At 52.1% G+C, this 25,040-nt stretch overlaps 3 protein-coding genes across 5 annotated transcripts in view; 1 reads left to right on the plus strand and 2 right to left on the minus strand.

Moving 5' to 3' along the window:
* The window catches only part of CD320 (CD320 molecule), a 101,863-nt gene that overhangs the window by 45,963 nt on the left and 30,860 nt on the right, over positions 1 to 25,040 (minus strand). The gene's annotated exons all lie outside the window — the stretch shown is intronic.
* The window catches only part of KANK3 (KN motif and ankyrin repeat domains 3), a 62,000-nt gene that overhangs the window by 25,476 nt on the left and 11,484 nt on the right, over positions 1 to 25,040 (minus strand). The window lies entirely within an intron of this gene.
* Positions 12,434 to 23,273, plus strand: ANGPTL4 (angiopoietin like 4). 3 transcript variants are annotated; one of them, XR_013409687.1, is made up of 7 exons: positions 12,434 to 12,914; positions 14,208 to 14,318; positions 14,457 to 14,574; positions 17,514 to 17,627; positions 19,715 to 19,810; positions 19,900 to 20,439; positions 22,136 to 23,273. XR_013409687.1 is itself a non-coding variant. In XM_028839189.2 (7 exons), the coding sequence occupies exons 1-7, from the start codon at positions 12,597 to 12,599 to the stop codon at positions 22,785 to 22,787; spliced, it is 1,221 nt and encodes a 406-aa protein (XP_028695022.1). In that variant the 5' UTR covers positions 12,434 to 12,596; the 3' UTR covers positions 22,788 to 23,273. The 3 variants fall into 3 exon arrangements, 2 of the variants coding, with proteins under 2 accessions (XP_028695022.1, XP_014978213.1); XM_028839189.2 differs by having other exon boundaries at positions 19,900 to 20,181; positions 22,606 to 23,273; XM_015122727.3 differs by lacking the exon at positions 17,514 to 17,627 and having other exon boundaries at positions 19,900 to 20,181; positions 22,606 to 23,273.

Below are 25,040 nucleotides of genomic sequence, written 5' to 3' on the forward strand. Positions count from 1 at the left end.
CTGAAAGACGTCACTTTGTAGAAACAGTGTGTACCATTCCAATGTGGAGTTGGCAGGTGTGCCCAGGCCAAGCAGTGGGGCTGGACACAAAGTCAGTGGCCCAGAAAAAGTGCTGAATTTTTGCTGCACATGCTTAAAAATGCAGAAAGTGGCCAGGGGCGGTGGCTCATGCCTGTAATCCCAGCACTTTAGGAGGCGGAGGCAGGTGGATCACCTGAGGTCAGGAATTCAAGACCAGCCTGGCCAACATGGTGAAACCCCATCTCTACTAAAAATACAAAAATTAACTGGGTGTGGTGGCACATGCCTGTAGTCCCAGCTACTAGGGAGGCTAAGGCAGGAGAATTGCTTGAACCCGGGAGGTGGAGGTTGCAAAGCCGAGATTGCGCCACTGCACTCCAGCCTGGGCGGTAGAGCGAGACTCCGTCTCAAAAAAAGAAAAAGAAAAAGTAAAAACAGAGAGAGAGAGAAAGAAAGAGAGGAAGAAAGAAAAGGATTTTTGCTTGCATGGGTGAGGGAAGATGCTTTTAGACCTCTTAAATAACTTCCGTCCTCCCCCCCATTCTTAATACCTTGGGTGTTCATGGTAGAAAATGTGACCCTTCTCTGTCCCACCCTGTCCCAGGCTGAGGCTTGAGTCAGAAAAGAAAAGAGAAAGGGAGAAGGAGGTTCCCAGCCACTCCAGAATGCATGTGAACCCCTTGGGAGCCACTTTCAGCTCCTTTGCCATTTTGAGGGCCTCCTGGAAACTCCAAGGCACCCCTGCCCCCATCTGGAATGCCCAACTGCCCAGAGACTGCGCCTGTCTCTGAACATGTTTGTTTTTTTTTTTTTGAGACAGAGTCTCGCTCTGTCGCTCAGGGTGGAGTACAGTGGCGCAATCTCAGCTCACTGCAACCTCCGCCTCCCGAGTTCAAGCAATTCTTCAGCCTCAGCCTCTCCAGTAGCTGGGATTACAGGTACCTGCCATCATGCCTGGCTAATTTTTTGTATTTTTAGTAGAGATGGGGTTTCACCATATTAGCCAGGACGGTCTCGATCTCCTGACCTCGTGACCCACCCGCCTTGACCTCCCAACGTGCTGGGATTACAGGCGTGAGCCACCACGCCCGGCAGAAATTTTTAAAAATTAGCTGGGCATGGTAGCATGTTCCTATAGTCCCAGCTACTCAGGATCCTGAGACGGGAGAATTGATTGAGCCCAGGAATTTGAGGCTACAGTAAGCTATGATCACACCACTGCACTCCAGCCTGGGCCAAGAGCAAGACTGTCTCAACCCAGGTGAAGTAGCTCATGCCTATAATCCCAGCAATTTGGGAGGCTGAGGCGGGTGGATCACTTGAGGTCAGGAGTTTGAGACCAGCCTGGCCAACATGGTGAAACCTCGTCTCTACTAAAAATACTAAAGTTAATCGGGTGTGGTGGCGCCCCTCTGTAGGCCCAGCTACTTGGGAGGCAGAGGCAGGAGAATCCCTTGAACCCAGGAGGTGTAGGTTGCAGTGAGCCGAGGTCGAGCCACTGTACTCCAGCCTGGGCGACAGAGCGAGGCTCTGTGTCAAAAATCATCATGATCGTTATCATCTCCACTTCCCCCTTGACTTACTGAGTCTTCACGAGCTGCCAGCGGCGGCTTTGGGCTCCCTCTCCGGAGCCTGGGATCAGCCGGAAAGGAACGCGTCAGAGCGGCCTGAACGGCTGCTCTCGGTTTCGCCACCAGAGGGCGGTGCTATCTAGGGTAACCCCCCGGGGTCCGCCGTTGTCAAACCCAGTATATATAGAGAAGGAATTTTCAGGGCGGCAGGGGGAGTCTATCTCTAGCTTTTTCTTATTGTTGCAAAAATAATTTCTCAAAAATAAAAATAGGCCGGGCGCGATGGCTCACGTCTATAATCCCAACACTTTGGAAGTCCGAGGCGGGTGGATCACTGGAGGTCAGGAGTTCAAGATCAACATGGTGAAACCCTGTATCTACTAAAAATACAAAAATTAGCCGGGCATGGTGGCCAGCACCTGTAATCCCAGCTACTCAGGCGGCTGAGGCATAAGAATCCCTTGAAGCCGGGAGGCAGAGGTAGCAGTAAGCTGAGATCGCCCCACTGCACTCCAGCCTGGGTGACAGAGAAAGATGCTGTCTCAAAAAAATAAATAAATAAAAAATAAAATAAATAAATCGTAAATTACAAAACAATGACGAGCTTTAAAACATCGGCTGGGTGAGGTGGCTCATGACTGTAATCCCAGTACTTTGGGAGGCCAAGGTGGGCAGATCACGAGGTCAGGAGATCAAGACCATCTTGGCTAACACGGTGAAACCCTGTCTCTATTAAAAATACAAAAAATTAGCCGGGTGTGGTGGTGGGCACCTGTAGTCCCAGCTACTTGGGAGGCTGAGGCAGAAGAATAGCGTGAACCCGGGAGGCGGAGCTGGCAGTGAGCCGAGATCGCGCCACTGCACTCCAGCAGGGGCGACAGAACGAGACTCCGTCTCAAAAAAAAACATAAATAAATAAAAAATAAAATAAAATAAAAGAGGGCACAGTTTTGGGCACCTGTAATTCCAGCTAGTGAGCAGGCTGAGATGGGAGGATTTCTTGGGCCCAGTAGTTCCAATCCAGCCTTGGCAACACAGCGAGACATCCCACCACCACCACACGTGCCTTCCCCCGCCACCGTATTAAAAGAGAGAGATTCAAAGGTTTGGAACTAAAGAGAACTAGGTTCAAATCTTTTTTTTTTTTTTTTTTCTTTTTTGAGATGGAGTCTGGCTCTGTTGCCCAGGCTAGAGTGCAGTTGTGCTATCTTGGCTCATTGCAGCCTCTGACTCCTAGATTAGAGCGATTCTCCTGCCTCAGCCTCCCAAGTAGCTGGGAGGTAGTGCTCACCACAACACTCAGCTAATATTTTATATTTTTAGTAGAGACAAGGTTTCACCAGGTTGGCCTGGCTGGTCTCAAACTCCTGATCTCAGGTAATCTGCCCACCTCAGCCTCCCAAATTGCTGGAATTACAGACATGAGCCACCACGCCTGGCCTAGATTCAAATCTTGACCCTTCTGAGCTGCGTGACTTGTCCAAATTCCTGCAGGTCTCAGAAGCTCAATTTATCTCCTTTCTGGGGCCAACTTGAGGTTGAGATAAAATGGATTACGCAAGTGTCTGATGGTGTAAAGGTGGTGCTAAATAAATGTACACTGCTACAGTTATTATTTCCTTAGTGACTTCACAGCTGTTTGCTCTGCAATGTACAAGTTCCCAGACTGGAAGGAACTATGGGGAAAGGCTAATGGGGGAGGGAAGAAAGGCAACCCCACTCCCTTCTGAGCACCAGCCCAGATTCTGAGTCATCCTTTCTGTCCTGAGTGTTTGAGGTCCTGCTCTTGGGTTGACCTTTCTTGGTGACCTGGATGTGAGTACAGTGTGGCAGGAAACACTGTGGTTAGCTTCTGGGGGTGGTAGAGGCCAGTCACTGGACACAATGTGCCATTACATAGTCCTAACAACCTTGTGGGCTTGTCTGAGAAGAATCCTGCATGTCTCAAACCAGAAAGAATTTTTCATGCTCTTCCTTGAACCTGAGTCATCTATTTATTGTACACTTTGTCTAGGACTCTGTCAAGCATCTCTCAGTCTTAGGACCCCTGCTCCAGGAATCCTTACCTGATGGGATTGACGTCTTTTCTATGCTCTTCCAGGCCTGTGTGCTTACCCCATTACAGCATTGATCATCTAGGAATCAACTTATTTAGTTAAAATGATCACCATTCATGGTGCCAATGAGCAAACAGATATCATGTGCCTCCTGATATCATACACTGAGAAGAACACAGTATCACTGCCAAAAATACCTAACAGGCACCTTATGGGAAAGAAACATCAGCATCAGACAAATGCAAAGTGGAGGACGTGCTACAAATAACTCAAAAATATCAGTGTTTGGCCAGGCATAGTGGCTTATGCCTGTTGTCCCAGCTACTCAGGAGGTTGAGACAGGAGGATCACTTGAGCCCAGGAGGTTAAGGCTGCAGTGAGCTGTGATCTCACCACTGCATTCCAGCCTTGGTGACAAAGCGAAACCGTGTTTCAAAAAATATCAGGGCCCTGCCAGGTATAGGGAATGCACCTGTATTCCCAGTTACTCAGTAGGCTGAGGCAGGAAGACTGCTTGAGCCCAGGAGGTTTGAGAACAGCCTGGGCAAGATAACAATGACCTTGTCTCAGAGAAAAACAAAAAAAGGACCAAAGGGACATGACAATAAATGCAGTGGATGATTCTGGATGGGGTCCTGCTCATTAAAAAACATGGCTGTGATGCTGTGTGGTGGCTCATGCCTGTAATCCTAGCACTTTACAGTGTATCCAGGCGGATCATGAGGTCAGAGTTCAAGACCAGCCTGACCAACATAGTGAAACCCTGTCTCTACTAAAAATACGCAAATTAGCTGGGCATGGTGGTGTGTGCCTGTATTCACAGCTACTCAGGAGGCTGAGGCAGGAGAATCGCTTGAACCCAGGAGGCTGAGGTTGTGGTGAGCTGAGATCATGCCACTGCATTCCAGCCTGGGCAACAAAGGGAGACTTCATTGTGGTTTTTTTTTTGTTGTTGTTGTTTGTTTGTTTAAAAAAACAAAATAGGGCCGGGCGTGGTGGCACAAGCCTGTAATCCCAGCACTTTGGGAGGCCGAGACGGGTGGATCACGAGGTCAGGAGATCGAGACCATCCTGGCGAACACAGTGAAACCCCGTCTCTACTAAAAAATACAAAAAACTAGCCGGGCGAGGTGGCGGGCGCCTGTAGTCCCAGCTACTCGGGAGGCTGAGGCAGGAGAATGGCGTGAACCCGGGAGGCGGAGCTTGCAGTGAGCTGAGATCCGGCCACTGCACTCCAGCCTAGGCGACAGAGCGAGACTCCGTCTCAAAACAAAACAAAACAAAACAAAATCAGCTATTTCCAGGCACAGTGGCTCATGCCTGTAATCCCAGCTCTTTGGGATGCCGGAGTCAGAGGACCGCTCGAGTTCAGGAGCTCAAGTTCAAGACCAGCCTGGGCAATGTAACAAAACCCTGTCTCTACAAAAAAATACCAAAATTAGCCTGATGTGGTGGCATGTGCCTGTAGTCCCAGCTGCTCAGGAGGCTACAGCAGGAGGATCACTTGAGCCCAGGAGTTGGAGGCTGCAGTGAGTTATAATCACACGGCTGCACTCCAGCCTGAAATGACAGAGTGAGACCCTGTCTCCAAAATAAAACAAACAGAAACACAAACCACAGCTGTTTAGGTCATGCTTGACACAATTGATGCAACTGGAATATGGACCATAGATTAGATAACAGTACTATGTCAGGGTCAGATTTCCTGAAATTGTTAGCTGTACTACAGTTATATAAACACTTTGTTTTTTTTCTTAGTAAAGGGCAAAAGGCACACATTATGTGTGCAATATATTCTTAAGTGGGTCAGAAAAAGAAGATGTACAAAAAAGTGTGTATTATCTCACCCTCCATGAGTGTATTATATAAATATATATGCATACGTCTCTATGCGAGTGTATTTTATCTATGCACTTATGTATTACGTATACGTGTGTGTGTGTGGTGTTGTTGTTTTGTTTCTTGTTTTGTTTGTTTGTTTGAGATGGAGTCTTGCTCTGTCACCCAGGCTGGAGTTCAATGGCGCAGTCTCAGCTCACTGCCACCTCTGCCTTCCAGGTTCAAGTGATTCTCCTCCCTCAGCCTCCTGAGGAGCTGGGATTACAGGCCTGAGCCACTGTACCTGGCCTCTTTTTTTTTTTGGAGACAAGAATCTCACTCTGATGCCCAAACTGGAGTGCAGTGGTACGATCATAGCTCACTGCAGCTTCCAACTCCTGGGCTTAAGTTGTCCTTTTGCATCAACCTCCTCGAGTAGGTGTGGGAGTACAGGTAGGCACCACCACACCTGGCTAATTATTTATTTATTTGTATATTTATTTATTTATTTTGAGACGGAGTTTCGCTCTTGTCACCCAGGCTGGAGTACAATGGCACAATCTTGGCTCACTGCAACCTCTGCCTCCCCGGTTCAAGAGATTCTCAGGCTGGGCGTGGTGGCTCACGCCTGTAATCCCAGCACTTTGGGAGGCCGAGGCGGGTGGATCGCGAGGTCAGGAGATTGAGACCATCCTGGCTAACACGGTGAAACTCCATCTCTACTAAAAATACAAAAAATTAGCCGGGCGTGGTGGCGGGCGTCTGTAGTCCCAGCTACTCGGGAGGCTGAGGCAGGAGAATGGCGTGAACCTGGGAGGTGGAGCTTGCAGTGAGCCGAGATTGTGCCACTGCACTCCAGTCTGGGAGACACAGCGAGAGTCCGTCTCAAAAAAAAAAAAAAGAGATTCTCCTGCCTCAGCCTCCCAAGTAGCTGAGATTACAGATGCCACCACGTCCGGCTAATTTTTTTTTTTTTTTTTTTGTATTTTCAGTAGAAATGGGGTTTCACCATGTCAGCCAGGCTGGTCTTGAACTCCTGACCTCAGGTGATCCACCTGCCTTGGCCTCCCAAAGTGCTGGGATTACAGGCATGAGCCGCCGCGCTCAGCCCTAATTTTTTATTTTTTGTAGGGACGGGGTCTCACTTTGTTACCCAGGCTGGTCTGAAATCCCTGGCTTTAAGTAATCCTTCTACCTCAGTCTCCCAAAGTGTCAGGAATACAGGTGTGAGCCACCCTGCCCAGCCTGTTCGTGTATGTTGTATATATGTGTCTCTCTGTATGTAAGTGTGGCTTTCTCCATATATGTATATATATGTTTATATGTATTGCATATGTATGTCTTTCTGTATGTATTGTATATATTTATATTTTATGTCTCTATGTGTGTTTTTTTGGATACAAGGTCTTGCTCTGTTGCCTAGGCTAGAGTGCAGGGGTGCAATCTTGGCTCACTGTAGCTTTGAGCCTTGACTTCCCAGGTTCAAACGATCCTCCCGCCTCAGCCTCCCAAGTAGCTGGTACTAAAGGAATGTGCCACCACACCTAGCTATTGCTTTTTTTTTTTTTTTTTTTGAGACAGAGTCTTGCTCTGTCACCCAGGCTGGAGTGCAGTGGTATGATCTCTGCTCACTGCAGCCTCCACCTCCTGGGTTCAAGAGATTCTCCTACCTCAGCCTCCCAAGTAGCTGAGATTACAGCCACACACCACCATGCCTGCTAATTTTTGTATTTTTAGTAGAGAAGGGGTTTCACCATGCTTGTCAGGCTGGTCTCAAACTCCTGGACTCAAGTGATCCACCCACCTTAGCCTCCCAAAGTGCTAGGATTACAGGTGTGAGCCACCGTGCTGGGCCCTAGCTTTTTTTTTTTTTTTTTTTTTTTTTTTTTTTGAGACGGAGTCTCGCTCTGTCGCCCAGACTGGAGTGCAGTGGCTGGATCTCAGCTCACTGCAAGCTCCGCCTCCCGGGTTTACGCTATTCTCCTGCCTCAGCCTCCCGAGTAGCTGGGACTACAGGCGCCCGCCACCTCGCCCGGCTAGTTTTTTGTATGTTTTAGTAGAGACGGGGTTTCACCGTGTTAGCCAGGATGGTCTTGATCTCCTGACCTCGTGATCCGCCCGTCTCGGCCTCCCAAAGTGCTGGGATTACAGGCTTGAGCCACCGCGCCCGGCTTTTTTTTTTTTTTTTTTTTTTGAGATGGAGTATTGCCCTGTCGCCCAGGCTGGAGTGCAGTGACTCTATCCTCTGCCTCCCAGGTTTAAGCGATTCTCCTGCCCCAGCCTCCAGAGTAACTGGGATTACAGGCGTGTGCCTCCACGCCTGGCTAATTTTTACATTTTTAGTAGAGATGAGGTTTCACCATGTTGGTCAGGCTGGTCTCGAACTTCTGACCTCATGATCCGCCCACTTCGGCCTCCCAAAGTGCTGGGATTACAGGAGTGAGCCACTGCGCCCAGCCTGGCCCCAGCTAATTTTTAAAATTTTTTGTACAGACAGGGTCTTGCCATGTTACCCAATCTTGAACTCCTGGGCTCAAGCAGCCCTCCCACCTTGGCCTCCCAAAGTACGGGGATTACAAGCATGAACCACCTTGCCCAGCTTAATGGCATCTACATTTGTAGTGAAATGCACATAACAGACCAGGCACGATGGCTCATACCTGTAATCCCAGCACTTTGGGAGGCCAAAGTGGGTGGATCACCTGAGGTCAGGAGTTCGAGAGCAGCCTGGACAACATGGCAAAACCCCGCCTCTACTAAAATACAAAAATTAGCCAGGTGGTGGTGGGCACCTGTAATCCCAGCTACTCGGGAGGCTGAGGCAGGAGAATCGTTTGAACCCAGGAGGTGGAGGTCGCAGTGAACAGAGATTTCGCCACCGCACTCCAGCCTTGGCGACAGAGTGAGACTCCGTCTCAAAAAAACAAAAACAAAAACAAAAGAAAGAAAAAGAAAAAAAGAAATACACATCATATAAAATTGATCATTTTAACAATTTTTAACTGTGTTGGCCAAAGTAGCCCACACGTTGGGATTGGAGACCTAGTCTTGCCCACCGTGATCGCCCCAGCACAGTATGTGTATAGTATACTCAAAGAACAATTGATCAGGATGACCTTGTCTTTGCTGGGTTAAAGGCCACATTCTAAAGCTCAGTTTTTGGTCAGGCACAGTGACTCATACCTGTAATCCCAGCACTTTGGGAGGCCAAGGCGAGCGAATCCCTTGAGCTCAGGAGTTCGAGACCAGCCTGGGCAACATGGCAAAATCCTGTCTCTACAAAATCTACAGAAATTAGGCAGGTCTAGTGGCACAAGCCTTTAGTCCCAGCTACTTGGGAGGCTGAGGTGGGAGGATCACTTGAGTCTGGGAGGTTGAGGTTGTGGTGAGCTGTGATCGTGACACTGCAGTCCAGCCTGGGTGAGTGAAAGCCATCTCAAAAAAAACCATAAAATAGGGCCGGGCGTGGTGGCTCATGCCTGTAATCCTAGCACTTTGGGAGGCTGAGGTGGTGGATAGCCTAAGCTTAGGAGTTTGAGACCAGCCTGGGCAACATGGTGAAACCCCACCCCCTCTACTGAAATACAAAAAATTAGCTGGTGTGGTGGTGGGTGCCTGTAGTCCCAGCTACTTGGGAGGCTGAAGCACAAGAATCACTTGATCCTGGAAGGCAGAGGTTGCAATGACCCGAGTTTGCACCACTGCACTCCAGCCTGGGTGACAGTGAGCCTCTGTCTAAAAAAAAAAAAGGCCAGGCCAGGCCAGGCACAGTGGCTCACACCTGTAATCCCAGCACGTTGGGAGGCCAAGGTAGGTGGATCACCTGAGGTCAGGAATTTGAGACCAGCATAGCCAACACAGTGAAACACCGTTTGTAGTAAAAATACAAAAAAATTATCCAGGCGTGGTGGTGCACACCTGTAGTCGCAGCTACTCGGGACACTAGGCTGGAGAATCGCTTGAACCCAGGAGGTGGAAGTTGCAGGGAGCGGAGATTGCGCCATTGCACTCCAGCCTGGGTGACAAGAGGGAAACTCCATCTCGAAAAAATAAATAAATAAAATAAAAAATAAAGAGCAGTTTTTAGAATAAAATCTAGAGCCAACTCAAGGCTACAGGGTAGACTCTTTTGTAGACTGCTCACAGCAGGTGCCCTTAAGACCCTGGGTCTGTGATGTGTTTTGTGCTGTGGGACACATGGCTCCAAAGAAGTCCCTGAAAATCAGATCATGAAAAGGTCATCGGGTTGGGAAAGTAATTGATCAGTTCTCTCAGTTTAAGAAGCTGGGGAAGAGGAGGAGCTTGCATTCTGGGATAGCCTGGGATAGCTATGCCCTTACTCAGAGAGAGGCTGGGGGGCTTGGGGGTGGACAGGCCAGACGGTGACCATCTGAACCTACTCCTCACTGGGGTTTTCCTCCCTCCCTTTCCCGTCCACTGCTGCTGGGAGGGATATGCTGTCCTGGCATCTGGCCCAGCTGACAGGGCCAAGTGTATGAGTGGCAGCCTGCACGTCAGCCCTTGGGTGTGCAGTTTCAGATTCCAGAGAATGAGCTGGCTCGGAGCCCTGCTGAGTCAATGCCCTTCTCCTTGCCAGTGCTCTGAGCCAACCTGCCCTGGGTTCTTCCTGGCAGGCTGGTTTTCTGTGCCAGCCTCCCCTTCTTGACAGGATATAGGGGAACTGGTAGGGAAGGGGCAGAGGAGATCGGTGCAAGTTTGAATGCATACTTAGCCTTGTGGAATGAATGTGGTCCAGCCCTTTAGCCTCACTCAGTACTTCCTTTGTCCCAACTCTATCCCTACCCCAGGCTCAGAGTGTTGCGGTATCTCTACCTGCCTGGGAACTTCAAACATACAGGGGCTAGGCTGAGAGGGCAGCAGCACCTTCATTCAGTGCGTGAGTGAATGAATGAATGAGGGAGAGAAAGAGGAAGGTCTTCCAGGTCTCAAACTTTTCTTTTTTGGTGACACGGAGTCTCACTCTGTCACCCAGGCTGGAGCGCTGTGGCGCAATCTCAGCTCACTGCAACCTCCGCCTCCTGAGTTCAAGCGATTCTCCTGACACAGTCTCCCGAGTAGCTATAAGCACGTGCCACCACACCTGGCTAATTTTTTCTTTTTAGTAGAGACGGGGTTTCACCATGTTGGCCAGACTGGTCTCAAACTCCTGACCTCAGGTGATCCGATTGCCTCGGCCTCCCAAAGTGCTGGGATTACAGGTGTGAGCCACCGCATCTGGCCACAAACTTTTATTTTATTGCTTTTTTAGAGACAAGATCTCACTCTGTTGCCCAGGCTGGAGTGCAGTGGCACCATTGTGGCTCATTGCAGCCTCTGCCTCCTGGGCTCAAGTGAGCCTCCTGCCTCAGCCTCCCAAGTAGCTGGGACCACAGGCATGGGCCACCGCCCTGGCTTCCTCCTTTCCTTGTGTCTCCTCTTTCTGTTCTCTAAGTTCCTGCTTTATTACAGGCAAAGATCAAGACACTGAAGACCCTGGCCGTAGAGGGTAAGCCATTGGGGGTGAGGCCCTGATTCAAGTCTGCCGCTAAGGCACTCATCATTTCGGATTCAGGGGAGAAATGGAAGTCAAGGAATCTCATAAACACAGCTGCGATGATGAATCCTTTCACGGGAAGGAACATGCGAGCCCAGAGAAGTCTCTCCTGGTCTTGGGATGGAGGTCTCACGAAGCCGAGGAAGGCGAGGACTTTTGGTGAGTTTCGGGCTTCCCGCCCACTCTACTGAACTCAGCTCTTTTTTTTTCTTTTCTTTTCTTTCTTTCTTTTTTTTTTTTTTTTTTTTTTGAGACGGAGTCTCACTCTGTTGCCCCAGGCTGGAGTGCAGTGGCCAAATCTCGGCTCACTGCAAGCTCCGCTTCCCGGGTTTACGCCATTCTTCTGCCTCAGCCTCCCGAGTAGCTGGGACTACAAGCGCCCACCACAACACCTGGCTAATTTTTTGTATTTTTAGTAGAGACGGGGTTTCACCGTGTTAGCCAGGATGGTCTCGATCTCCTGACCTCGTGATCTGCCCACCTCGGCCTCCCAAAGTGCTGGGATTACAGGCGTGAGCCACCGGTCCCAGTCTCTTTTCTCTTCTCTCCTTCCTTCCTTCCTTCCTTCCTCCCTTCCTTCCTTCCTTCCTTTCCTTCCCTCCCTCCCTCCCTCCTTCCCTTCTTTTTCTTTCTTTCTCTTTCTTTTTCTTTCTTCTTTTTCTCTTTCTTTCCCTTTCTCTCTCTCTTTCTGTCTCTCTCTTTCCTTCCTCCCTCCCTCCCTTTCTTTATTTATTTTTATTTATTATTATTATTATTATTTTGAAACGTAGTCTGGCTCTGTCGCCCAGGCTGGAGTGCAATGACGCGATCTCGGCGCACTGCAACCTCCACCTCCCCGGATTCAAGCAATTCTCTTGCCTCAGCCTCCCGAGTAGCTGGGATTACATGCGCGCACCACCATGTCGGGCTAATTTTTTTTGTATTTTTAGTAGTGACTGGGTTTCACCACGTTGGCCAGGCTGGTCTGGAAATCTTGACCTCAGGTGATCCGCCCACTTTGGCCTCCCAAAGTGTTGGGATTTACAGGGGTGAGCCACCGCGCCCGGCCCTCTACCCCTGCTTCTGCCTTCCAGTCTCAGCTACAGTGTGCGCCCTCTCCGCCACTGGGCAAGGCAGGGGCCGAATAGGGGGCTTGGAATTCCACAGCCTAGAGACGGGCACCGTGGGGGAAAGAAGAGTCACCTCTCCTACGGTTAGCAGAGGAAGGCCTGCCTGAGCCTGGAGCGGGGGCGGGAGAGCCAGAGTTTTGCACCCCCAGGGCATCCCCCAGCCCGCAGACTACCAGGCCTCCAGAGGACAGGACCCCTCCCCCGGCCACAGGCCCTGCCCCCGCCACTCCCCGCACCCCGCCTCCAAGGCTCCTCCGCCCACTCCACACCCAACTTATAAACACGGTCCTCGAGCGCAGCGGGGAGAAACAGAGCTAAGCAGATCCACCCCTGTGATCCGATTCTTTCCAGCGCCTTCTGCAACCAAGCGGGTATCCCCTTGGTCCTCCGCGTCTCCAACCCTCGCACCTGGAACTCCAGCGTCCCCGAGAGTCCCCGCATCCCCGCTCCCAGGCTACGTGAGAGGATGCGCGGTGCTCCGACGGCCGGAGCAGCCCTGATGCTCTGCGTCGCCACGGCCGTGCTGCTGAGAGCTCAGGGCGGCCCGGTGCAGTCCAAGTCTCCGCGCTTCGCGTCCTGGGACGAGATGAATGTCCTGGCGCACGGACTCCTGCAGCTAGGCCAGGGGCTGCGCGAACACGCGGAGCGCACCCGCAGTCAGCTGAACGCGCTGGAGCGGCGCCTCAGCGCTTGCGGGTCTGCCTGCCAGGGAACCGAGGGGTCCACCGCCCTCCCGTTAGCCCCTGAGAGCCGGGTGGACCCTGAGGTCCTTCACAGCCTGCAGGTATGTGCCCCCGGGGCTGGTTCTCCGCGCCCCTACTGGCTCTCCTTGCTTGGAAGGGTATGGACAGGAGTGGGGGGAGGGTGCACAACTGTGGCTCCCTGTGATTCCCCTGCCTCAAGGGATGGGCTCCCTTTTAGGAAGCCGGGGAGGGAGGTTCGCTCAAGGCTAGGAGTTCAAGACCACCTAAAGCAAAATAGCGAGACCCCCGTCTCTTCACAAAAAAAGAATAAATAAATAAAATTAAAAAATGACTGGGCGCGGTGGCTCACGGAGCCTCCAACTGCTGTCGAGACTAGCCTGGCCACCGTGGAGAAACCTCATCTCTACTAAAAATACAAACAATTAGCCGGGCATGATGGCGCATGCCTGTAATCCCAGCTACCTGGGAGGCTGAGGCAGAAAAATCTCTTGAACCCGGGAGGCGGAGGTTGCAGTGAGCCAAGATCGCACCACTGCACTTCAGCCTTCAGGCAACAGAGCAAGACTTCTTCTCAAAAATATAATAGTAATTAAATAAAAATAAGGCCAGGCGCGGTGGCTCACGCTTGTAATCCCAGCATTTTGGGAGGCCGAGGCGGGCTGATCACCTGAGGTCAGGAGTTCAAGACCAGCCTGACCAACACAGTGAAACCCCATCTCTACTAAAAATACAAAAATTAGTTGGGTGTGGTGGTGAGCGCCTGTAATCCCAGCGACTCAGGAGGCTGAGGCAGGAGAATCGCTTGAACCCAGGAGGTAGAGGTTGCAGTGAGCCGGGATCTTGCCATTGCACTCCAGCCTGGGTGACAGAGCTAGACTCAGTCTCAAATAATAATAATAAATAAAATAAAATACAAATATAAATACAAAAATTAGCCAGGCGTGGTGGCAGGCACCTGTAATCTCAGCTACTTGGGAGGCTGAGGCACAAGAATCACTTGAATCTGAGAGGCAGAGGTTGCAGTGAGCCAAGATTGTGCCACTGCCCTCCAACCTGGGTGACAGAGAGTCTGTCTGAAAAAATAAAAAAAAGGCAGGCATAGAGCTGCATGACTGTAGTCCCAGCTACTCGGGAGGCTGAAACAGGAGGATCACTTGACCCCAGGAGTTGGAGGCTGCAGTGAGCTGTGACAGCACCACTGCAGTCCAGCCTGGGTGACAGAATGAGACCCTGCCTTTGGAAAAAAAAAAAAAAAAGATAGACTCCCTTGCCTGGCCTCAGCGGATGGAGATTTGGAAGGATGGATGAGTGGATGAATGAAGAAGTTGGGGAAGGCAAGCTGGGTCCTCACCAAGGTTTTCACCCCTCCCCAGACACAACTCAAGGCTCAGAACAGCAGGATCCAGCAACTCTTCCACAAGGTGGCCCAGCAGCAGCGGCACCTGGAGAAGCAGCACCTGCGAATTCAGCGTCTGCAAAGCCAGGTAACCCTAGGGTCAAGGGAGAAAAGGTCCCTCTGATAGCTGGGACCCCAGGTGGGGAGGGTGGTGGTGAGCACAGGACCTGTGGGTGGGGACGTGGGGCCAGGCAAGGCCTGATACCCTCCTCCCATTCCATCCTAGGTTGGCCTCCTGGACCCCAAGCACCTAGACCATGAGGTGGCCAAGCCTGCCCGAAGAAAGAGGCGGCCCGAGATGGCCCAGCCAGTTGACTCGGCTCACAATGCCAGCCGCCTGCACCGTGAGTGTCTGGCCCTCGATGCCCTCCAGTGGCTACCCCCATCCCGCCACTTGCCATTGCTGGTCCTCTCCTTGTCAGGTCCACCTTAAGGAGAAGATGTCCTGGCCTGGATTCCCTGTGGGCTCACCAGTCTCCCGGTCAGAGCTGATGGCATCACCTCCTTCCCCAGCCCTGACCTGACCCAGCCAGGCCATCCAACCCTTCTCCCCTGCAAGCCAGTGGGCTGTCCCTGAAGCCCTGCTGGTCACTGATTGGAACAGAGGTGGAGAAAGAGATCTTGAGGGACTTGAGCTGCAGGGGTGCTGGAGAAGGTAGAAATGGGGTTTGGGGTGCCATCCTGAAGGTTAGAAACTTCTAGGGGAGGGTGTCATGGAACAGGCGGTGCTAGGTAGGAGTGTTCATAGATTTGGGCCCTCCATGGCGTCTTGGGGTATGTGGGAATCAGGGTTGGGAACCCCCAGCTCCCAGGCCAGAAACACACACTCTTGCATCTTACAAATCCAATGCTCCAGGTCCCTGACCCCTCTTCCTCCTCCCTCTCTTGTTCTCCTCCTCTCTCCCCGCCCCCGCCAGACCCCTCCCCGCAGCAGAAAGTGGGCTTTTGCTGCCACCACAAGTTGTAGCTGCTTTACTCCCAAATCTCCGTTCATTGGTGCTTTACTCCCAAATCTCTGTTCATCTCGAACCACAGCATGTCCACGTGTGTCCGACGCAGACTCGCGGTTCTCACGGCCCCACACAGTTTCCCTGTGGTCCTCGTCCTTCCCTGCATCTGTGGCTGTCCACAGCCAACTAGGTGAAAGTTTGGATCCCCCTCTCACACCCTAGGGTCAGTGGCAGGCTTCTAGCACTGTAGACCTGAGGGTTCTCTCCTCTCCAAGCTCCTGCTCCTTCCCCACCTCGTGCTGCCCACCCCCAACCCTGCCAGGCTGGCACCTCAGCGTGGTCAGGGTCCTGTCCACCCTCCCAAAGCCACCATCCCAAGATGAGGGGCTTCTGGAGGGTGACGGGGGAAGGCACAAGTCCTGGCTGGGAAATGCAGTGGAAGGGGGCAGGGGTTCTGTGGGTTCGGGACTCCCAGACTCTTGGCTCAGGCCTGCCAAGTAGGAGAAAGTTCAGAGCTGGGAAGGCAAACAGCTGGCATTCATGGAAGCCACACTGGTGATTTGGCCACGTGCCCATCCTTACTGGATAGGAGGAAAGTAGGGGAAAGGGGAGATGCCTGAGGGGCCGGAAAGCGTCTTCCTCGTCACACTGGGCCCGCCCCCACCCCCACCATGCAGACTCATTTCGACCTTTCCCCTACTTTTCCAGCTGGGCTGGGGGGCGGTTCCTTCCAGTCTGGAGCCTCTGAGCCTCCAGACGTGCTCAAGGCCATCCTCCCCTCCTCCCTCCCTCTTTCTCTCCTCAACCCTGCCTCCTCTCCCTCTAGGAGCTGGGATCCCCAGGCAGAGCCTCTGAGATTCTCCTGGTCAACACAGTTCTTCCTCCTTGCTCTGGACCTGCTGCCTCATTCATTCATTCATTCATTTATCAAGTCTTTTTTGTTTGTTTTTTGAGACAGAGTCTCGCTCTGTTGCCCAGGCTGGAGTGCAGTGATGCAATCTCAGCTCACTGCAACCTCGGCCTCCCCCTGGGTTCAGGTGATTCTCCTGCCTCAGCCTCCCAAGTAGCTGGGATTACAGGCACCTACCACTACCACGCCCAGCTAATTTTTATTCATTCACCGAGTCTTTTTTTTTTTTTTTTTTTTTTTGAGACAGAGGCTCACTCTGTCACTCAGGATGGAGTGCAATGGCTTGATCTCAGTTCACTGCAACCTCCGCCTCCCGGGTTCAAGCGATTCTCCTGCCTCAGCCTCCCAAGGAGCTGGGATTACAGGCGTCCACCATCACACCCAGCTAATTTTTGTATGTTTTACTAGAGATGGGGTTTGGCCATGTTGACCAGGCTGGTCTCGAACTCCTGACCAATCCACCCGCCTCCCAAAGTGCTGGGATTACAGGCATGAGCCACTGCGCCCGGCCCATTCATCAAGTCTTTACTGAGCAGCTGCTATGCGCTGGGGCCTGCGTGGATGCTGGTGCCAGGATGTGGGCAGAGCTGCTCCTTGTCCCCAGCCTCATGGAGCCTCCATGCAGTCAGAGGAGAGACCACTAGATGACCCCAGTGTCCAGAAGTGGAAGTCCTTGCTCAATTCCCATTTGGGGAGGTCTGGCCAGGTCTGGGAGTGAGGCAAGGCAAGGCAAGGTATCCTTCCAGAAGCTGGGAATCAGAGAGACAAGGAAAGAGTCCCGCCGGGCGCAGTGGTTCACACCTGTAATCCCAGCACTTTGGGAGGCTGAGGCTGGCGAATCACGAGGTCGGGAGATAGAGACCAGCCTGGCCAACATAGTGAAACCCCCATCTCTACTAATAATACAAAAATTAGTCGGACGTGGTGGTGGTGGCACGTGCCTGTAGTCCCAGCTGCTCCGGAGGCTGAGGCAGGAGAATCACTTGGACCCAGGAGGCGGAGGTTGCAGTGAGCCAAGATCATGCCACTGCACTCCAGACTGGTGACAGAGCGAGACTCCGTCTCAAAAAAAAAAAAAAAGAGAGTCCCAAGCAGGGGGAACAGCATGTGCAAAGTCCCTATGGCAGAAGGGTGTGTGGTACAAGGGTGGGAAGAAGGCCTGTGTGCCAGAGAGGGTGTGGGTACAGCATGGCAGGAGGAAGATGGGCACAGGGGCTGGTCCTCCAGGTGCCTTGTGGACCATGCTGAGGAAGGACACAGGGAGCCATGGAAGAGGTTAGGCAGATGGCAGAGGGGTGGTCATGAGATCAGATTTGCCTTTTACTTCCCTGGTCATCCACAGCTCAGACCCCAGACATGCCTGGCTCCTGAGAACCCCAGGGGCTGCTCTCCTGTTTCAACTCTCCACTTTATCTCCCTGCAGGGCTGCCCAGGGATTGCCAGGAGCTGTTTGAAGATGGGGAGAGGCAGAGTGGACTATTTGAGATCCAGCCTCAGGGGTCTCCGCCATTTTTGGTGAACTGCAAGATGACCTCAGGTAGGGTGTGCTAGCCCACCAGGGGCCCCTCTCCCCGTAGGCCCTGTTGTCTTTCTTTAAATTGAAAAAAAAATAATAATAATTATAGGCAGGATCTTGCTATGTTGCCCAGGCTGGTTTTTTTTTTTTTTTTTTTTTTGAGACGGAGTTTCACTCTTGTTGCCCAGGCTGGAGTGCAATGGCACGATCTCAGCTCCTCTGCCTCCCAGGCTTAAGAGATTCTCCTGCCTCAGCCTCCCCAGTAGCTGAGACTACAGGTGCCAGCAACAACACCCAGCTAATTTTTGTATGTTTAGTAGATACGGGGTTTCACCATGTTGGTCTGGGTGGTCTCAAACTCCTGACCTCAAATGATTTGCCAACCTCGGCCTCCCAAAATGCTGGGATTACAGGCATTAGCCACTGCGCCCAGCCTCTTTTCTTTAAAGTGCAGCCCTTGTCTGGATGTAGTGGCTCACACCTGTAATCCCACTTTGGGAGGCCGAGGCGGGAGGATGACTTGAGTCCAGAAGTTTGAGACCAGCCTGGACAACATAGCGAAAGCTCATCTTTACAAAAAATTTTGTGAAAGTAAAAAGGCCAGGCGCAGTGGCTCATACCTGTAATCCCAGCACTTTGGGAGGCTGAGGTGGCCATATCACAAGGTCAGGAGTTCGAGACCAGCCTGACCAACATGGTGAAACCCCGTCTCCACTAAAAATACAAAAATTAACCAGGCATGGTGGCATGTGCCTGTTATCCCAGCTACTCAGGAAGCCAAGGCAGGAGAATCACTTGAACTGGGGAGGCGGAGGTTGCAGTGAGCCGAGATCACGCCACCACACTCCAGCCTGGGCGACAGAGCGAGACTCTGTCCCCCCACCAAAAAAATAAAAAAGAGAGAAAATAAAATAAAATAAAATAAAATTCAGCCGTTGCTGGGCATGGTGGCACACGCCTGTAGTCGCAGCTACTCAGGAGGCCAAGGCAGGAGGGTTGCTTGAGCCCAGGAATTAAAGGCTGCAGTGAGCTGTGATCACACTTGTGAATAGCCACCGCACTCCAACCTGGGCAACACAACAAAACCTCGTTTCTTTAAAAAAAAAAAAAAAAATGGCTGAGCACAGTGCGCGGTGACTTACACCTATAATCCCAGCACGCACTTTGGGAGGCTGAGGCGGGCAAATCACTTGAGGTCAGGAGTTCAAGACCAGACTGGTCAACATGGTGAAACCCCGTTTCTACCAACATCCAAAACATTAGCTGGGCATGGTGGCAGGTCCCTGTGATTCCAGCTGCTTGTGGGGCTGAAACACAAGAATCACTTGAGCCCTGAAGGCAGAGGTTGCAGTGAGCTGAGATTGTGGCACTGCGATCCAGCCTGGGCAATAATAGAGTGAGACTCCATCTTTTAAAAAAAAAAAAAAAAGGGCCGGGCACGGTGGCTCAAGCCTGTAATCCCAGCACTTTGGGAGGCCGAGATGGGCGGATCACGAGGTCAGGAGATCAAGACCATCCTGGCTAACACGGTGAAACCCCGTCTCTACTAAAAAATACAAAAAACTAGCCGGGCGAGGTGGCAGGCGCCTGTAGTCCCAGCTACTCGGGAGGCTGAGGCAGGAGAATGGCGTGAACCCGGGAGGCGGAGCTTGCAGTGAGCCGAGATCCGGCCACTGCACTCCAGCCTGGGCGACAGAGCAAGACTCCGTCTCAAAAAAAAAAAACAAAAAAAAAACAAAAAAAAAAACAACAGCTTTTTTTTCCATTGAGAAGAAATCCTTTCCATTACAAGAGATTACAACACGGGGTTTTGTGGTTGAGAACTGCAGAGGAAGACCCAGTTCAGCTGGCCCAGAGAGGCTTTGCAGATTTCCACTGCCCACTCCTTCCCACGCTCAGTCCCTGCTGGGTTCTTGGGACAAAGATCTTCCCAAAGCCAGCCCATAATATTCCTTCCTCTGACCCACCCTCCTCGAGTCCTCCAGGGATGAGTGAGGGAGCTGCTGGCTTCCTGGGTTTGGAGGGGGTTTGGTGCTTGGGAGCCAGATGAGGGAGTGGGGTCCTCTGTGAGGAGGGACTTCCTGGTGACCTTGTACCTTTCTGGGCAGATGGAGGCTGGACAGTAATTCAGAGGCGCCACGATGGCTCTGTGGACTTCAACCGGCCCTGGGAAGCCTACAAGGCGGGGTTTGGGGATCCCCAAGGTGGGTGTTTCTAGCGGGTACAGAGGCAGGGGAGGAAGAGGGACCCTCAGAAGTGGCCTTGCCTCACTGAGTGGCCTCTCCCACTCCAGGCGAGTTCTGGCTGGGCCTGGAGAAGGTGCATAGCATCACAGGGGACCGCAACAGCCGCCTGGCCGTGCAGCTGCAGGACTGGGATGGCAACGCCGAGTCGCTGCAGTTCTCTGTGCACCTGGGTGGCGAGGACACGGCTTACAGCCTGCAGCTCACCGAGCCCGTGGCCAGCCAGTTGGGTGCCACCACCGTCCCGCCTAGCGGCCTCTCCGTACCCTTCTCCACTTGGGACCAGGATCACGACCTCCGCAGGGACAAGAACTGCGCCAAGAGCCTCTCTGGTGAGCAGGCTCTGCCATGCCACATCCAGCCAGTAGCTTCCCTCCTTATCTTTCTGCTGCTCTGTCCTGCCTTCAACCCCAAATTGCATCTGTTTCCTGCCCCCACCTCTTCCTTACATGCTGTGTGTGTGATTAGGCCACTAACTTAGCCTATCTGGCCTCAGTTTTCCCATCCTGAAAAGAGTCTTGACCACTTTTACTTTTATTTACTTATTCATGTATTTATTTATTGAGATGGAGTCTCACTCTGTCACCCAGGCTGGAGTGCAGTGGCATGATCTTGGCTCACTGCAAGCTCCGCCTCCTGGGTTCACTCCATTCTCCTGCCTCAGCCTCCTGAGTAGCTGGGACTACAGGCACCCGCCACCAGGCCCATCTAATTTTTTTTTTTTTTTTTTTTTTGAGACGGAGTCTCGCTCTGTCGCCCAGGCTGGAGTGCAGTGGCGCGATCTCGGCTCACTGCAAGTTCCGCCTCCCGGGTTCACGCCATTCTCCTGCCTCAGCCTCCTGAGTAGCTGGGACTACAGGCGCCCACAACCGCGCCCGGCTAATTTTTTGTATTTTTAGTAGAGACGGGGTTTCACCGTGGTCTCGATCTCCTGACCTTGTGATCCGCCCGCCTCGGCCTCCCAAAGTGCTGGGATTACAGGCGTGAGCCACCGCGCCCGGCGCATCTAATTTTTTTTATATTTTTAGTAGAGACGGGGTTTCACTGTGTTAGCCAAGATGGTCTCGATCTCCTGACCTCGTGATCCACCCGCATCGGCCTCCCAAAGTGCTGGGATTACAGACGTGAGCCACCGTGCCTGGCCTACTCATTTTTAAATTTTATTTTTATTTTTTTGAGACGGAGTGTCACTCTGTTGCCCGGGCTGGAGTGCAGTGGCCGGATCTCAGCTCACTGCAAGCTCCGCCTCCCAGGTTTACGCCATTCTCCTGCCTCAGCCTCCCGAGTAGCTGGGACTTCAGGCGCCCGCCACCTCGCCTGGCTAGTTTTTTGTATTTTTAGTAGAGACGGGGTTTCACCGTGTTCGCCAGGATGGTCTCGATCTCCTGACCTCGTGATCCGCCCGCCTCGGCCTCCCAAAGTGCTGGGATTACAGGCTTGAGCCACCGCGCCCGGCCTCATTTATTTTTTGAGACGGAGTCCCACTCTGTCGCCCAGGCTGGAGTGCAAGTGACGTGATCTCGGCTCACTGCAGTCTCTGCCTCCTGGGTTCAAGTGATTCTCTTGCCTCCGCCTCCTGAGTAGCTGGGATTACAGGCACCTGCCACCAGGCAATTGTTTTGTATTTTTAGTAGAGAAGGGGTTTCACCATGTTGGCCAGAGTGGTCCTGAACTCCTGACGTCAAGTGATCTGCCTGCCTTGGCCTCCCAATGTGTTGGGATTACGGGCATGAGCCACCTTGCCCGGCCACAAGCATCTTTATAATGGTGCCCACTGCACAGGAATCTTTTTTTTTTTTTTTTTTTTTAAACAGGGTCTCACTCTGTCACCCAGGATGGAGTGCAGTGGTGTGATCATAGCTCATTGCAGCCTCAACCACTGGGCTTGAGTAAAGGCTGAGGCTGGGTGTGGTGGCTTCACGCCTGTAATCCCAGGTATTTGGGAGACCAAAGAGGGAGGATCACTTGAGCCCAGGGGTTTGACAGCAGCCCGGGTAATAGAGGGAGACCCTGTCTCTACAAAAAAAATACAAAAGTTGTCTGGGTGTGGTGGCTCACGCCTGTAATCCCAGCACTTTGGGAGGCCAAGGCAGGCGGATCACGAGGTCAGGAGTTCAAGACCAGCCAGGCCAACATAGTGAACCCCTCTACTAAAAATACAAAAATTAGCCGGGCGTGGTGGCACGTGCCTGTAGTCCCAGCTACTTGGGAGGCTGAGGCAGCAGAATCACTTTAACCTGGGAGGTGGTGGTTGCAGTGAGCCGAGATCACGCCACTGCACTCCAGCTTAGGCAACAGAGTGAGACTTCGTCTCAAAAAAAAAAAAAAGAAAAAAAAAATTAGTGAGGCACAGTGGCTCACACTTGTACTCCCAGCACTTTGGGAGGCTGAAGCGAGTGAATCACTCGAGCTCAGGAGACCAGTTTGAGCAACGTGGCGAAATCCCATCTCAACTAAAAATACAAAAATCTAGCTGGGCATGAGGGTGCAGCCTGTGGTCCCATCTACTTGGGAGGCTGAGTTGGGAGGATCTCTTGAGCCTAGGAGGTCAAGGCTGCAGTGAGCTGAGACTGCACCACTGCACTCAAGCCTGAGTGACAGAGTGAGACCCAATCTCAAAAAAAAAAAAAAAGGTAAAGTCCCAAGCCCAATCATGGTCCCCAACCTGCCTCATCCTCAACCCTATCCCCATCTCCTTTCAGCCCCATTGGTGGCTCAAAGACCTGACCATGTTTCCTCTCCCCTGACCCCGGCAGGAGGCTGGTGGTTTGGCACCTGCAGCCATTCCAACCTCAATGGCCAGTACTTCCGCTCCATCCCACAGCAGCGGCAGGAGCTTAAGAAAGGAATCTTCTGGAAGACCTGGCGGGGCCGCTACTACCCGCTGCAGGCCACCACCATGTTGATCCAGCCCACGGCGGCAGAGGCAGCCTCCTAGCCTCCTGGTTGGGCCTGGTCCCAGGCCCACGAAGGACGGTGACTCTTGGCTCTGCCCGAGGATGTGGCCACTCCCTGCCCGGGCAGGGGCTCCGAGGAGGGGCTATCTGGAAGCTTGTGGACGGAGAAGAAGACCATGGCTGGAGAAGCCCCCTTTCTGAGTGCAGGGGGGCTACATGCATTGCCTCCTGAGATCGAGGCTACAGGATATGCTCAGACTCTGGAGGCGTGGACCAAGGGGCATGGAGCTTCACTCCTTGCTGGCCGGGGAGCTGGGGACTCAGAGGGACTACTTGAGGCCGGCCAGGCTGGCCTCAGTGGCGGACTCAGTCACATTGACTGACTGGGGGACCAGGGCTCACGTGAGTCAAGAACGCCCTCCTGGTGCGGGTGCTGTTGTGTGTAGGTCCCCTGGGGACACAAGTAGGCACCAGTCATATCTGGGCGGAGCTTACAGAGTTCTTGGAATAAAAGCAACCTCAGAACACTTCGTTCTTTGTTTTCAGTTTGTTTTCTTTTTTTTCTTTCCAATTTTTTTTTTTTTTTTTTTTTTTTTAGTTCACACGTCTAGTAACTTACCCTCAGTTTGTTTTAAAAAGTGAACAAAGTCCATGTAAACATGTTCCCAGGGCCAGGCACAGTGTCTTGTGCCTGTAATCCCAGCCCTTTGTGAGGCCGAGGTGGGCAGATTGCTTGAGGTCAGGAGTTCGAGACCAGCCTGGCCAACATGGTGAAACCCCGTCTCTACAAAAAATACAAAAATTACCCGGGTGTGATGGCGCACGTCTGTACACGTCTGTAGTCCCAGCTACTCCGGAGGCTGATGCAGAAGAATCACTTGAGCCAAGGAGGCCAAGGCTGCAAATAAGCTGAGATTGCGCCACTGCACTCCAGCCTGGGCAACAGAGCAAGAATCCATCTCAAAAAAAAAGAAATTTTTTTCATAGAGGTAGGGTCTCACTCTGTTGTCCAGGCTGGTCTCAAACACCGAGGCTCAAGGGATCTTCCTGCCTTGGCTTCCCAAAGTGCTGGGATTAAAGGTGTGAGCGCCACTGCACCCAGCCCTAAAGGCTCTAATTCTACATCTGGGTTTTGTTTAAGAAAAAAATAAGATGAGGGCCGGACACAGTGGCTCACGCCTGTAATCCCAGTACTTTGGGAGGTTGAGGCGGGTGGATCACCTGAGGTCGGGAGTTCCAGACCCGCCTGACGAACATGGTAAAACCCCATCTCTACTAAAAATACAAAAATTAGCCAGGTGTAGTGGCGGGTGCCTGTAATCCCAGCTACTCAGGAGGCTGAGGCAGGAGAATCGTTTGAACTCAGGAGGCGGAGGTTGCAGTGAGCAGAGATCATGCCACTGCACTCCAGCCTGGGTGACAGAGCAAGGCTTGATCTCAAAAAAAAAAAAACAAAAAAAAAACCAATAGGGCCTTGGCTCACGCCTGTAATACTGACACTTCGGGAGGCCAACAAGGGCGATCACCTGAGGTCGGGAGTTGGAGACCAGCCTGGCCAATGTGGTGAAACCTCATTTCTACCAAAAATACAAAAATCAGCTGGGCCTACTAGTGGTGCGCACCTATAATCCCAGCTACTCGGGAGGCCGAGGCCGGAGAATAGCTTGAATCCAGGAGGTGGAGGTTGCAGTGAGCCGAGATGGCACCACTGCACTCCAGCCCAGGCAACAGAGTGAGACTCTGTCTAATAAACAAATAAATAAATATGAAATGAAATAAAAATAGTAATAATTGGATGCCCTATATCTAGGACTTGTATTTGAGGAAAACAGCATCTGTCCATTTCCTGAACCCCAGCTACTGTTAATCTTTTTTTTTTTTTTGAGATAGAGTCTCGCTCTGCCACCCAGGCTGGAGTGCAGTAGTGCGATCTCGGCTTACTGCAACCTCCACCTTCAGGGTTCAAGCGATTCTCCTGCCTCAGCCTCTCAAGTTGCTAGGATTACAGGCACCTGCCACTGTGTCTGGCTAATTTTTGTATTTTTAGTAGAGACGGGCTTGGCCAGGCCGGTCTCGAACTTCTGACCTCAGGTGGTCTGCCTGCCTTGGCCTCCCAAAGTGGTGGGATTACAGGTGCAAGCCACCGCACCTGGCCTGTTGATCTATTTTTGCCCCAGTATCTCCCTCCAGATATTCCTTCTAGATGTCTCTTGGGGAGGAGGTGGCGGTTCTTGTGCTAGAAGAAAAAACTTAGCTCTGATTTCCTGGTCTTCACCCTTCCTGGCAGGTGCTGA

This window comes from Macaca mulatta, chromosome 19, assembly GCF_049350105.2.
Source record: "Macaca mulatta isolate MMU2019108-1 chromosome 19, T2T-MMU8v2.0, whole genome shotgun sequence".
Lineage (NCBI taxonomy): Eukaryota > Metazoa > Chordata > Mammalia > Primates > Cercopithecidae > Macaca > Macaca mulatta.